Source organism: Notolabrus celidotus, chromosome 20, assembly GCF_009762535.1.
Source record: "Notolabrus celidotus isolate fNotCel1 chromosome 20, fNotCel1.pri, whole genome shotgun sequence".
Classification (NCBI taxonomy): Eukaryota; Metazoa; Chordata; class Actinopteri; order Labriformes; family Labridae; genus Notolabrus; species Notolabrus celidotus.
Genome location: NC_048291.1, coordinates 20349362 through 20364509, shown reverse-complemented (window position 1 = coordinate 20364509; position 15148 = coordinate 20349362). Strand labels below are relative to the sequence as shown.

General features: G+C 39.1%; 1 protein-coding gene across 1 annotated transcript in view; it reads right to left on the bottom strand.

Moving 5' to 3' along the window:
- The window catches only part of cpt1cb (carnitine palmitoyltransferase 1Cb), a 54641-nt gene that overhangs the window by 29116 nt on the left and 10377 nt on the right, over positions 1 to 15148 (bottom strand). The window contains exons 2-10 of the mRNA XM_034710944.1: positions 10084 to 10226; positions 6660 to 6799; positions 4616 to 4793; positions 4292 to 4393; positions 3774 to 3911; positions 2526 to 2603; positions 2286 to 2393; positions 1610 to 1697; positions 295 to 490 (exon numbers count right to left, since the gene is read on the bottom strand). Of these exons, the coding sequence (XP_034566835.1) occupies positions 295 to 490; positions 1610 to 1697; positions 2286 to 2393; positions 2526 to 2603; positions 3774 to 3911; positions 4292 to 4393; positions 4616 to 4793; positions 6660 to 6799; positions 10084 to 10224 (1169 nt within the window). The 5' untranslated portion in view covers positions 10225 to 10226. The remainder of the gene's footprint in view (positions 1 to 294; positions 491 to 1609; positions 1698 to 2285; positions 2394 to 2525; positions 2604 to 3773; positions 3912 to 4291; positions 4394 to 4615; positions 4794 to 6659; positions 6800 to 10083; positions 10227 to 15148) is intronic.

Genomic DNA, 15148 nt, shown 5'->3' with positions numbered 1-15148 from the left:
TACTTCTCAAATGGAAACACCCTCAACCTCCGTCTCATAACAGATGGGTGAAAGAGTTGCTACTTTCTATTAGACTTGAAAAGCTCAGGTTTCCCCTTAATGGTTCCTCAAGCACATTCGATAAGACTTGGAGCCCTCTCTTGACTCATATTGAATCTTTGACTTCCCTGCCTGATTGTGATGACTGTGCTTAACTCTGTAAAGCACTTTGAATTGCTCTTTGTATGAATGGTGTTTTATAAATAAACTTGCCTTCCCTTGCCTCACAGCTTTCCCCCATCCTGTTGTTCTTACCTGTCACCCGCAGTGATAGCCCCCAGTTTCTCCTCCCCCGGCTGGGGAGCTGAAGCGTCATCCAAGATCCTCTGGATCTGGAACTCGATTTCCCTGGGAGTCAGCAGGCGGCCTGCGCGGTACACCCACAGGCGGAAAAAGCGTCCCTTGTGGTACACTGCTACAAACTCACTATCCTGCCAGTGCTGGAGCACATCTGTGGAGCAAAGGAGGAGGCTCTAAAAGGGATTTCTAACACTTGTGTTGCAATACTGTACTTTTTAGTGCGCAGATGTGTGAGAGTCAGGGATTTATTTCTTACTAACAATTCAGATTATTTTGGCTTTGATTTCCACTTATTAATGCATTTAGTTCTAAAGTAGCATACAATATCATACATCTACTCACAGAATTCCAGCTTCAGCCCTGAACTACTCCAAGGATATGATTACAGTTTTACATCTCTTGAAGGTGCAGTGTGAAGAAATGAGAATATTGAGCAATATCTAGCGGTCCGATTCTGGAATGAAACACTCCCTTGCTCACTGTGGCCTACGAAGACACGAATTTCCTGTGATACAAAAACGACTATGGATACAAATTCTTGTGTACACATCAAGCGGCAACCTCCGGTCTCAAAACATGAAGCCCATGCAGAAGCTGCAGTTCACAGAGCGTCCGCTTGAGGCTGGCTCCGGTTCAAAAAACGGCTTCCGTCTGAAGAGCAAATTTCTCTATCGCCACACACTGTGCGCGGGGTTCATTTTTTTCATTACAAGTTTTGCCCATTTTTGACATGACTGACTTGATTGACAGGCGGGAACACTGTAGCTGTTGGCAAGGAGGCTCAAAGCCCGCCTCTTTACCTCACACTAGTTGCCAGCAGTTAGGCTGCTCCCTCCGACGATTGGCTTCAAAACAGTGCTCAGGAACAGATGGGTGACGTCACGGATACTATGTCCATTATCTATACAGTCTATGGTGCACATCAACCTCTCTCTTCTTCATCGTCTACTAGTTTGTCCTTTCTGTGCTACCGTAGAAACGTGGTGGAAGATAGCGGATAGATAGCCCATAGTACACTCATTTAAACATACAGGGAGGTATTTTATTCCATATCTACCAACTCTGTTCTGTTAATTGCTGCCAATTCTACACACTGCTCCTTAAAAATATGGGAAAGATCTACATTAGTCTAAAAACACAGAAAGAGAGTAGTGTGTGTGTGTGTGTGTGTGTGTGTGTGTGTGTGTGTGTGTGTGTGTGTGTGTGTGTGTGTGTGTGTGTGTGTGTGTGTGTGTGTGTGTGTGTGTGTGTGTGTGTGTGTGTGTTTTACCGGTCTCAACTCCTGGAGTACGCGTCGTGTTAAACATCCTTTCACATTGAGCAGCACACAGAGGGATGACGGTGCCTGGAACGCGACTCTGATGCACATCCGAACAGCGCACAGGAACACAGACAAACAGACACCCAGGGACAGACACCCAGGGACAGACACCAAGGGACAGACACACAGGGACAGACACACAGGGACAGACACACAGGGACAGAAACACACACAGACAGACAAACACAAAACAACATCTGTTTTAGGTCTTATTTACTTTAGCTCCCCTCTGCTTTCACTTTGCCTCGGATGTTCTTCAGCATTACATTGTGTCTTTGTTTCTCCTTTTACAGGACTCATCTTGTCATTCGGTGCTTTGCTACCTTGGGAGCTGGGTCAAAGTGCTGACTACTCCCCTGCGCACACAAATGTTGTTTCAACTTCTGTCCGTGAAATGCCATCGACCTACACAGCCCATGCTGACTCCTCTATGAGACTGTGCTTTGAGCCACATGCTAACCTCAGTAAAAACCTGTGTAAATAAATACAGATGATGCACCCACAAAGGGCTATAACATACAGCAAACAATAAACAGCAAAGTTCCCTCACATGATTAATATTTCCCAGGAAACAAATTAAACCCACTACTCTCTCACTTTGCAGTTTGTATGTGTGTGGTCTTACCGGTTTGAGTTCCTCCCTGTTGACCTTGCGGCGGTAGAGCAGCAGTGCAGTGATGGTATTTCCTGCCCTTGCGGCTTGCAGTGGGGTTGGTGTCACGTACAGAAAGTCCTGGAGAGCATGCACACAGGTTATCAGGATTTAATATAGTTAGAATATAACTAAAGGAAGATGTATGCAAGAGAGATGTCAGCACTGTTCAGGAACTTGGATGTTAGGATGTTACAGATCAGCCAAGGTTACCATGCCGTAGTAGTTGCTGTTGACCATGATGGGACCTCTGCCCCTCAGGTAGATGAATTCCTCCCACCAGTCACTCACCTGGAACCAAAACAGGACAATCTAGTTTCACTGGAACTCAATTGTGCTTTGAAACACAGCAGTAATCTCAGCTTTCAATTGCCCTCCGTGGACAAATAAAGTTTTTTTAATTTAACTTACACAGTGCTAATACGAGACACTTAACAATCTGATGGTTGTTAATCTTCATGAAGATTCCACTACTTGGGTGCGGATTTAGCCTAATGGGCTTGATTCCAGTCTGCAGGCCCCCTTTCTAACATGTCATTCCTCCATTCTCCCCCGGTTTCCTACCATATCCACTGTCCTCTCCTCTATATAAAAGGTGCATGTAGATTATCACACGTGGTGTTTATTTATTTGTATTGCTCAATTTCCTTTTGGTATTATAATCTTTTTTTTATTTTTTTTATTGCTTTTTTACCTTTTGCACTTATTTATTTTTTAAATATTACTATTATATTACTAATATACTATTTATTTTATTTTTATTTTATTTTCAATTATTCTAATTTATTATTATTGTTTTTTTTTCATTCATTCACTTATTTTGTTTCTTGTACAAAAAAAAATCATGCTTTAATTCATTGTTTTCATTGATCTTCTGTATGTAATGTGTAAAAGTTCAAAAAAACAGATCTTTGAAAAAAAAAAAAATAATAATAATAAAAGGTGCAAAAGCCCAAAACATGAAAGATTCCACTACTTCTAAAGGTTATGAATACTGGAGGTGCATCAGTGAGATGTGGGGCCTCTATTTCATGTCTGTGAACAGTGTGACTACATCAAAGTTTATGGTATCACCGACAAAGAAATGATAAAGGAGGAAACCATGCAGAGGATAGTTTTATAAATGCAATATGTCTTCTCATGCAGAAACTTGTCAGAAATGGGACTGTGATGCGCATAATTCTTCAAACTCAAAGATACTTAGTCTGTCATATCCTAATATGCTCCTAAAAAAATCAGTCTGAGTGGATTCACTACTCTTCACTATCAACTGCTGATGTAAAAAGTGGAACATGAGGTCGCTAAGTACAGTGACACACTAATACAAGAGTGCTTTGTAACACTGTCTCATCGATACTTTGCCCTTGACTTCCGTGTTATCTCTATGCTACTATCTGACCGTGAAAAAGGCAAACAGGAAAAAAACCCAGCCCTCATTCCAGAGTGACTCAGAGCACTTACATAGTTAGTGGCCCACAGAGCTTTGAGCTTCAGGTAGCGCTGCAGGCGGTTTCCCAGGTTTGACTCAAAGTGATTGGCCAATTCAGTCATCCGTTTGTACTCTGGATCAGGCAGCAGAGGGCGCACTGACTTCAGGTACTGTGGAGAGAAAAGCATAGGTCAGGATGTGGTTTTGTAACTGTGATATTTTCATCTACAGTACGACTTATCTACTACTTAATTTCTTCATATAGATCATAAATGATGATACATGTAAGGACAGGTTTAAAAAGTTGTGTGGATGCAGACTGACACAAGTGTGATCCTTTTCATAGAGCTGGGCGATATTGAAAATAATGTTATCACAATCAGTTGATATCGATAATTATCATGATAAATATGAAATCATCATTTCATTTAAATTTTGTCGCTCGTTTCAGCTGTTTACATTCTGTTCCAAACGCCCAGCCCTATCTATACATATATGTCCAAGGTGTGTGTGTGTGCGTGTGCGTGTGTGTGTGTGTGTGTGTCCTCACCCTGCTCAGTGTGTCTTTGATGGCAGGCACAGGCAGGTGAGGCAGAGAGGTCTGATAGCTGTACAACAGAGGCTTCCTGCTTGATAGTAATCTCAACAGAGTCTGAGAGAGAGAGAGAGAGAGAGAGAGAGAGAGAGAGAGAGAGAGAGAGAGAGAGAGAGAGAGAGAGAGAGAGAGAGAGAAAAAAAAAAAATAGAGATTAGTAACACAGCTATGTCAAAAAATCAAACCTATTTCATGTGGATTATAAGTAATAAATATATGGTGTTTCATTTAAGGGTGATGACGCGTCTTTGGCTTCTGTCTGCCTGAGGCTCAGCTTACCACCCAGACTTTGGTGACATTGGACACACGGCCATGCTGTTCGAACATCCACTGGTGGTAGGAGAGCAGCAGTTTGAGACAGAACCTGAGCGCAAGGATGAGGGAGAGCCAGAGCAGTGTGCTGAAGACGAGAGCTGACAACATGGTCTGACCCTGAGCACTGAGCGACACGTGGAGGCTGCAGAGAGGGAGAGAAGGAAAACAATTACTGGATACTTTATACACCAGTCAGTCTGCTTGTTTGATGATAGAAAGATGTCACATTGTTCATTTTGGTTACAACATTCACTCCCCTTTGAATATTTTGTAACAGAAAACAAGACCATGAGACCACAGTGCACACGGATATGAGAGATGGATCGGGTCTAGATTTGTGGAAAATAACCCTGAAACAATGTTGTTAGCTAACACAAATTAATCTATTTTAGATGCTATATCGATTTCTCATGTTGCATCTTGTGAAGAACCTCCAACGGTACAACAGGGACCTCTGCTGGCTAGGCAAGGAAGAAAATCTGAGACACTTTTAAGAGAATTGTGAAGAACAGAGGCAAAATATTACACACAAATACCAAATCAAAACATTAAATTAATCTGCATTTATAATGTAATAAAATATCGAAACATGAGTCATTAATCTGTGTAAGTGGAAGGAAAACATCGCTCTCATACAAACTGTACAGCTGTTGAAAAACACAAATATCAGTCCAGGATAAATGTTTCTCATCGTGGCTATAAGGGGTACTTGTTTCTTATTAAGCAGAAGCTGATTGTTAACATTGTGGATGAAGAAACAGTGTTAAGTTGTATCTAACAATGGCAACTTTTAGCATCATGTTTTTGACTCAAAGCTGGGCTGGAAACTAACGTGTGAGAATTTTACGAGGATTCATAAATCCATTTTTATTTTGAGACAATGATTTGAGTGCTATATAGTGCAGGGGAAGAATCCCCCATGTTTGTTAACACCGTAATTCATATTTCATCATGGGACATCATGTCATCAGTTGTCAGATCTCTGTTCATCAGTATGAAACAGTCACTTCCAGCTGGCATTGTTCCCGAGCAGCAATATGAGTCATAATTAAAGGGTGTAATGTGGCACGTGTGTGTGTGTGTGTGTGTGTGTGTGTGTGTGTGTGTGTGTGTGTGTGTGTGTGTGTGTGTGTGTGTGTGTGCGTGTCTGCGTGTGTGCATGTGTGCGTGTGTGCGTGTGAGCGTAGGAGGTAGACAGTGAATCAGAGTTGTAACTGTGTAAAGCCACAGTCAGTGAGCAGACTTGTAGAGAAGCAGGTGAAAGTTTAAGCGCAGAACGCCGCGCCCACTCGGCTTGACGCTGACTCAACAGCTTTCTATGTTATGAGGTCATGTTTGTTTGGGTCGGGCAGGCATAAATCAGTTATCCTCTTGACTGTAGCTCGCCTGTTAGAGTGGATATTTGAAAGTAAAGGAGCTGTCACTTTCAGCTGGCAGCACTTAAACCAGTACTGAATTCTAGCCAACCTAGCCAATGCTCATTAAATATCTACTTTAAAACGTTGCATATGTGTCCTATGCTGCAAGCACCACAGGCCAATTTTGAGCTTGATTCCTCCTTTTGGTTAAAGAAAGCAGAATCCGGACTTTTCAGTGGTTCTAAAAATGATCTTGCCAGATTCTTCTGTGATGTGAGTTTTGTTTCCTGTGTTTTTTTTTACCTCCTCTTATCTGCCTGGATGAATGTTATGGCTGCACGAATTCAAAAAAGTGTATAAAACATGGTGATTATTTACAATCAGATACCCTGTTTGTCAAGGGAACCCTGAGAACAGCCATGCACACACTCCAACATGTTCGTTTACTCTAAAGACCCGCAGGGATTTTCCATGTTTTCACCTCCAAGAATCAGGACTCCGGTTGTTCTCACACTAATGTCTCAAAGGATGGCTTTATAATAATCCAATCTTTCTAATTTCTACTGAACTCAAAAAGACCAGCCCCTGTATTAGTATTCATGCTGTCTGTCTTCATAAGGTAAAGACAAAGGCTTCCTGTGTCTGTGTACCTGAGCGGCAGGTGTTGCTGTATCTTGGTGATGAGCCCCATGCTGGGATCAGAGCGCATGTACATGGTGGCGAGGATGGCAATGACGACGAAGAGCCAGGAGGACGGGCTGGCAGGGTACACTCCCTTGATCACCCTGTTCTGTTACCACAAAAGAAAAAACAACAAGCATTATAAACAGAAAAAACCACGTTCTCCCCTCTTATATACAAAACAGGAAAAAACAGATTATGTAGATTGTCAGTCACTGCAATGATTTGTGATCCCGCACTAACCAATCAGCTAACCAGTCTCTCTTGTTTCACAGTTTTTGGGATGAAAACGAGAAAAAATATTCTTAAAATCCAAGACAGATTGTTAGGTTGGACACCCAGTTTACTCAGCCTAACACAAACATTGAAAGTAACTAAACAAAATAATAATAATAATGATAATGATAATGATAATAATAATAATAATAATAATAATAATAATAATAATAATAATAATAATAATAATAATAAATAAAATAAAATCAATCAATTTTAGGCAAACAACAAACAGACCAACCTTTTTAGTTTTTGGTGTCCAGAAAAAAGTTTAAACAGCAGAGAGGCAACATTATAAGATTCTCGTTGTCCAGACTGCCTTTAGTGGCAATGTTGTCCATGTCTTACTTTTACTCTGGACAACATTGCCATCTACTGTAAGAGTTGCAAGTACTTTCTGCATGCTTAACTGTATATCATCCTGTTCTCATCCACTAATATGATCTTGTTTGCAATGTAAGCCTGCCTGGATCCATGATGCCTGGAAAAAACTAAAGAAGACCTGAGGGGTATACTGCGAAGCGAGTTCAACATATCCCAGATATCTTCTCCTGATCCAGCTTCACTGAACCTAACAAAGGAGATCGCGCTAATCTGCCACACGAAGCTGGTTATCAACATGTTGAGTCAATCCAGAATTACCCTGAGTGCGTTCACATGAACGGGGCGGAGAAGGCAACATGTGACCAATCACAGACACGGACAGTCTGCCGTCAGCACATCCACATGAATTTCAAACACTGCACTGATATTAGAAAAATATGAAGAAGTTAAGCACATAGGTTTATCCAGATTAACTTCAACACAGCTGTGTTTGAAACATGAAGGAAGAACTGAGAGATCAGACAAAAAGTGTATGAATGCGCAAATTACGTCTTATTTCTCATCATTAGTGCAGATAGATCTGACTATAATAACTCCCTTATTCTCTGACAGTGATCTCTCTCTCTGATTTAATCTTGTGTCGTGTGTGACAGTTTTAGACGTAATATTTCAGCTGCAGCCCTGACGGCATCAAACTGAGCGCTGTGGTTAAAGGACTAATAAAAATGAGAACATGATTCAAAGTGATAAGCACGCATATTTTTATATTTAATGCAGTAAAACAATTTCGTCTGAATAATTCAGACTCTGAAGTCTGTGATCGAGTGAGCTGATTGGTCAGTGGGCGGAGTTTTCTCCAAACTGATCTCTGATCCTGAGCAGAACCTGCTCCGGAGCAGGTTAGGAGTTCAGCATGTGTAACCATGGTTATCTACCCTGGTAAGACCGAACCACCTTCGTAGTACTGAAAATCCAGAGATAACCCTAAAGTTACCTCGATAACTGCAAATCCGGCTTCGTAGTATACCCCTCAGAGGGTGAATATTTACATCAGGGTTACATAGAATTACAACAAACTGTTATAGATCATTATAGAAGAGTTAAAAATACTCACACCTCTGATTTTGCTTCAGCCCCGCTTTAACGCTTTGTTCAAAGTCTTTAAACCTTGTTTTAATCTTATTTAGTGAGTAGTGAGTTCCATATGTGAGAGCCTTTTAAGGAAAAAGTCGACTGCCATAGAGAGGTATTACTGTAAGCGATTTTACAATCACCACTAGTTATGCCCCCGGTGACAGATTTGCATAAAATGTCCAGTGTTTAATTTTGTAAACATTTAACTACATCATCTTTTCTTTTTCTTTTGTTTTGTTTGTCTGTTTGTTTGTTTCCTCTCTTACTTTTCCACTCTCCATCTCCCTCTCTCTCCCCCATCTCTTCAAAACTCACACTCTTATACCAATAACAATCAGACATTAATGTTAAGCACCAACATAAAAAGATGAAAAAAATAGATACAAATTTAAAATAATTCTATACTCCTTCTAATCGTATACAACTTTCCACTTTAAATTTCTTATATTTGGAATACATCCGAAGATATGCACTAACCTTCATACCCCCACATAAACACTAACCCTCACAAGACACACTTTGTGTTTATCTATTTATATATTTATTATTTATACATGTTTATATATATATTTATAAACCTTATTTTCCTTTTTTTTTTAGTATTTAATATTGGCCCATGGAAATTAATAATTAGGAAACTTTCATTCAGCCTCATCTGTTTCATTATCATTATTGATATAATATATGTAGTTATTTTCTTTTTTTTTTCCTTACTTACTTTTTATAGGTTATGCTCTATTTTTTTTTCCAACATTAATTTATTTTTTTTGTTGTTGTTTTGTTTTCGTTTTTGACTTGGTTTTCCTCTTATTATTAGTAGTGGTATTATTATCATCATTATTATTATTATTATTATTATTATTATTATTATTATTATTATGTCTTCTTTGTTTGTCTGTTTTTTATGTTGTTCATATTTGTGCCTTGTATATTTGTTATATTCTACTATCACTTGGTCACCCTCTGCTTGTAAAACACATTTCTTGCACAATAAAAAAAAAATTACTAAATACGTTTTGCAAACATTTAAAAAAGAGTTTCAAGCATTAAAATTTAATACAATTATCAAAGCTGAGCAAATTATACTGCTTCAGTTTGTGGCCGTATTGCCATCCCCTGGGTTTTTTATCCTTTATCTTTAAGGCCTGGTTATACAGAGATGCAGCAGGTTTAATCACTGTTAAAATACATGTTTTTCACCATACTGTTTGGAGCTTGATTACACTGACTTGGAAAGATTAATTTGCTGAAACGGCAGAATGTCTTCAGGGACATCAGCTTTGTCTATGTCCTTGATGTATGAGTTGTTTATTTCTCTTCAAGGACAAAATGTCTTTAGTCTGGAGTACATTTTCAGCAGGAAGATTTTTTTTCTTAGTTTTTAAGTTAAAAAAAGTATTTTCTTCTTTTGGTCAACAGATTTGTGACAAAAACAGCCGTGTTGCTGATCGCAGCAGGCGCTGGAGTACATGTCAGTACCTGTTGTGGCTCAACCCTCATTACCTGCACACATGGGAATTCAAACCCTGTAATAACACTTCAGTTCCCTTTGCTCACCACTTACATCCCTACACACCTCTAGCTGATCAAACAAGGAGCAGTGCACAGTACACCGTCATACAAACACATTCACAGGCGGGGACTTCCCATCATACCCACCCTCATGCGGCTGACTCGCTTCTTCCACGATCGCACCCCTGACAGGTAGATCTGGTTCAGGGCTTGATAGGACAGCTGCAGGTCAATCCCCTCAGGAGTTATGGTGAACTGGAAAGCCACTGCCTGGTGGGCCTCCGCCATTGCTATGGAGACAAAAATGTAACACTATTATAACTCTGTATTTCTTGATTTTTAAATTTTGTTTCATCAAAGTTTATTTATGAATTTTTCAATACAACGGTAATAATTCACAGTGATGACATATACTGATTAATAGAAATCCCAGATAACCCCCAGCAATGGTACCATTTAGAGGGAATACAACTTAATATCAAAACATTAAAATAGAATAAAAAAATAAAATAATAATAATGACAACAACAATAATAGTCATAATAACAATAATAATAATAATAATAATAATAATAATAAATAATATGAAGCACAATAAATAAATTGAAATAAATACTTTAGATAAATAAAGTAAAATAAAATACTATGGGTTAACAGTACACTATTATCTAGGGCAGGGGTTCCCAAACTTTTCAGCCCATGACCCCCAAAATATAGATGCTTGTGACCCCGACTGTCCCTAAAAGTGATTTAATGTGGCTTCTTTTAGCTGGTCTGCAGAAAATTAGCCTACCTATATGAGCATGTGGCTGTGTTTCCTGTGCCATTATGAGTTAACCTACTGCTACTGATACTTTTGATAATTAACTTTTCACTTACTCTAAACTTAGGAGTCATCTGGCAAAAACACTCATTACATTTTCTATTTAAAAGTTTTTATTTCAAGTTTAGCTACTATTTTTGTTGATATTTTTTACTATAATGGGTAAAATATACTATTTTTAGATAACTTTCGTCATTCAACTTTTTTATTGCATTTTTTCAGTATTTCTTTGTTCACCGTAAGTTTACAAATTATTTATAAGTGATACAAAACCAACAAAGAGAAGAAAAAAGAACAAAAAACAAAAAAATAATAAAGAAATTATAATAATCAACAGTACAAACAAAAAGGAAGATAAATGTAAGAAAAGCAGGTAAATAAACAAACATAAATAAAATATTTTTTTTTTAAAATAACTTAAAGAAAACTTTGTTGAAGACATCTCACGACCCCCCATTTGTGTCTCGCACCCCCCCAGGGTGTCCTGACCCACACTTTGGGAACCCCTGATCTAGGGCAATAACAAGTACTGAAACACACAAAAGCGGGGAGCAGCAGCATGAGCCAAAGGGGCAGCTCAAGGGTCCTTCTAGTTTGATTCATATGCCTCATATTACTTACATTGACATGAAAGGATACTCATTTACTGAATAATCAGAGCCTAAAACATCAACATGAGTCAGAAAGGGCTGCCATATAAATAAAAACTTGTTAGCTGATCCCCTGACAGTATATCTTATCTTCTCCAGCTTTACATAATGTAACATGTCTCTGATCCACTGTGTAAATATTACAGTCTTTCTGTATTTCTTGATTTTATTTGAGTTATTAAAGAGAGCAAAGTCAACATAAAGCCCATCATGTACAACTTAGCGGTATTTTTCTGCCATATCAATCTACATCACTTCAACCCAATAGCTAAAACATATTCCTGACTTTACGTCAAATTACAAACAGAACTTAAAAACATTCTTCAGTTTTTTCATAAACTTCCCTTCATATCACAGATACTTTTAAAAACTGTCTGGCAGCTCAGTGTGCATGTTGTCGCTCTTGTATAAACCCTCTGTGACAACACTTGAGTAATCTAATGTGTCAGTGGAATGTTGTTTTCTCACTGAATGCTGCTACAGCACCAAGACTGCTGAGTGAGAACTGCTCTCAGTATGCTGCGCTGATGTGCTACTGTGTGAAGCCCTGGGTCACACAGTAGCACTAGAAACGCAACTCCATCTTCATATTACAAAATAAAACAGGCATTCAGGAAGTATCATTGCACATTGAGGATGAATGCGGGAGATGCAAGGTGCAACAAGACAGCAGCCCAGGCTTGCATGCCAAAAATTCAAACATTTCCAACTGTGCAAGACAACCTTCTTTAAGCACTTGGTCACTTTGTAATATATAATCTAAACAGATGAAATTCAAAAATCAGAGTCAGGAAGTTAGGAGAAAACAAGCTTGGCTTACATCCTCTGAAGCGCTGCAAATGAGTGTCAAAGAAAAACTTATTCAAGCATGAAATTGCTTTATATACGCTGTGGTAACTGGTTTAACCCATACACTGTAAAAAATATGGACGTAGTATCCGTGACGTCACCCATCTGTTTCTGAAGAGCTGTTTTAAGACCATTCGGCTGCGGCAGCCATATTGCTTCTGTCGAGCCAGTGTGACGTAAAGAGGCGGGCTTTGAGCCTCCTAGCCAACAGCTGCAGTGTTCCCACAGGCAGCTGTGCCTCTCATTGGAAGACTGGTAATCTCAATATCTTCGAAATTGCCGAATTAGAAAAAAATTCACCCCCCTCACAGTGAGAGGACGTCGAGAAATGAGCTATTCAGACTACACTCATCTTTTGTACCAGGCTGTAAACATGTTTATTAATGCTGCAAAGATCGTCTTTTCCCCATTCATGTGTATGTGACTTCCGGTACTTCCGAAGCCAGCCTCAAGCGGATCCTCGATGAACTGCCGCTTTTCACACTTCCGCATTGACTCATATTTTTAGACCGGAGGTTTGCTGCTTGGTTTAACCACCGCCTCTTTCTGGTGGTTGTTTATGTAGAAGAGGAGGAGATGTCCAGGGATGATTTGGCTCATAGTAAAATGTAACTAACTTCTGTCGTGCCAGTGTGACGTAAAGAGGCAGACTTTGAGCCTCCTAGCCAACGGCTACAGTGTTCCTGCCTGTCAATCAAGTCAGCTGTGCCTCTCATAATGGAGAACTCGTAATTTTATTATCTTCAAAAATGCAGCGTGATCCAGACTACACTCGTTTTTTGTACAAGGCTGTAAATGTGTTTATTGCAGCTTTTTGGAATTGGTGTGTATGTGGTTTCTCGATGAACTGCAGTTTTTAACACTTCTACATTGGCTTCAATTCTCGCAGCCGGAGGTTGCCGCTTGATCGGCACACACTGTACGGGGTAAATCTTTTTATAACTCGGTATTTTCAAAGATATTAAACTTACGAGTTTTACCCAAATAAGGGCATGCATGACTTGACTGACAGACGGGCACACTGTAGCGGTTAACGAAAAGGCTACACGGCTCAGACAAAATTAGGTTCTGTTCAGCATTTCCAATATGGCACCCGCTGACGCTTGAAAAACAGAGCTTCAGAAACAGATTGGTGACGTCACGGATACTACGTCAATTTTTTTTATACATTGGATCCATTTAATCTAGGGATGCACCGAAATGAAAATTATTGGCCGAAACTGAAAACTGAAAATGAGGAAACCAAGGCCGAAAACCGAAAACCGAAACACGAAACACTGAATGAAATTATCATGCCAATTATTAGCAGGGAGACCGGGGACATTTGTAACACTGGTCAGTTGTAACACTTGCACTTGCTCCAATCAGGAACAAGTCAGGAATCCCCTGATTCACTCTGCACATGCTCAGTTTAGTTGCAGCTAGTTTGTATAGCAGTTTGAACACACTGGGTTAAAAGAGCTCAAAGTTATAGACAGAAATGTCAAAAATGTTACAACTGTCCCCTGTCTCCCCTACCATTGCATTTAACGCTAACTGTGTACTACCCTCACTAGCAGTTTTGTTTGTGTGTGTCAGAAAAGAGGAAACCCCTGAGTTAAAACTGTTTCCAGTTGAAACCTTTTGAATGAGAACCCCTGAGGTATTGTTAGCAGCAGCTTTTCTACCCACCCCACCAGACTTCCTGTGTCCAAATTCCTGCACTTTTAAGTGGACAGTTATCTCACTAGAAGTGCAAACGACTCTGAAGTTTGTGACTGCAATCTGCAGAGGTAATGTTTCATGGGAGGTCGTTTCCTCTTTGTGGCTTGGTTGATGTAGTTCTTCAAAAGCAGTGACCTTGGGGCCCTGCCTGAGCTGCCAGACACCAAACAACCATTAGCATTTCAACTCAACTTCATTATATAGCACCTTTTAATCTAGAAACATGCAGTTTAAAGTGCTTTTCAAAAGAACAGAGAGACAGAAAACAGAAATGGATAAAATAATAAATGACAAAATCATACAAAAAAAACTTTAAAATTAATACATTAAAAGTGATAAAATAATTAAGGATGACAGTAAAAAAAAAAATCAGTTAAAGTTAAAATGATAAGATAAATGCAAAAAATGAATAGACAATTAAATAAATAAATAAATAAATAAATAAATAAGGTCAATAAAGGTTGTTAAAACAATGGTTAAAATAATAATACTGCAGTCCAGGCTAAAAATAAATGACTCCAAATCTTAAGTCTGTTTTTAAAAAAAAAACATCTGTCAAACATTATGAATTATTCAATTCTCAAGAGCTACTAGAACTGGCATTATTCTCACAGCTGATCAGCAGAATACAAGATCCTGACTGACTAGCAATTCACTATGTATCAAAACGCAAAGATTTAGGGACACAGAGAGCGACTATCTTTCACCTGCTGAATGTAAATGGACATGTATTTATCTGCTAAACTGCATGGCCATTTTAGATCCACCATCAACAGGTGAGCAGAACGTAGCACAATAAAAACAGTCAAATGTTTCCCCTTTTTTTCGTGGATGGCAGAGATATGAATTGTCATAATGTCAGTAGAAGAAGCCTAGAGGTAAAATATGATGGCTGGGGTCCATGCAGGCTTGTATTGTCTCACTGCCACGCTGTAATGGTTTACAATGTCTGCTTTTCTAATTAGGACAGGTCCAAAGGTTTGTTGGTAAAAAAGCTCATATGTAATCTATGTACTGTATCAGCCTAACGTTTATGATGTTGCTGCTTCCTCTTTATTGCCCATCTCATCTATCACTGCATGATATGTCATCAGGTTGCAATGCACATTTTTTTTCTTTTTGAGTTCACACTCTCTAAACTTCTCCTCAGCACAGATTTAATGTTGATGTTAATGTTACCTTATGT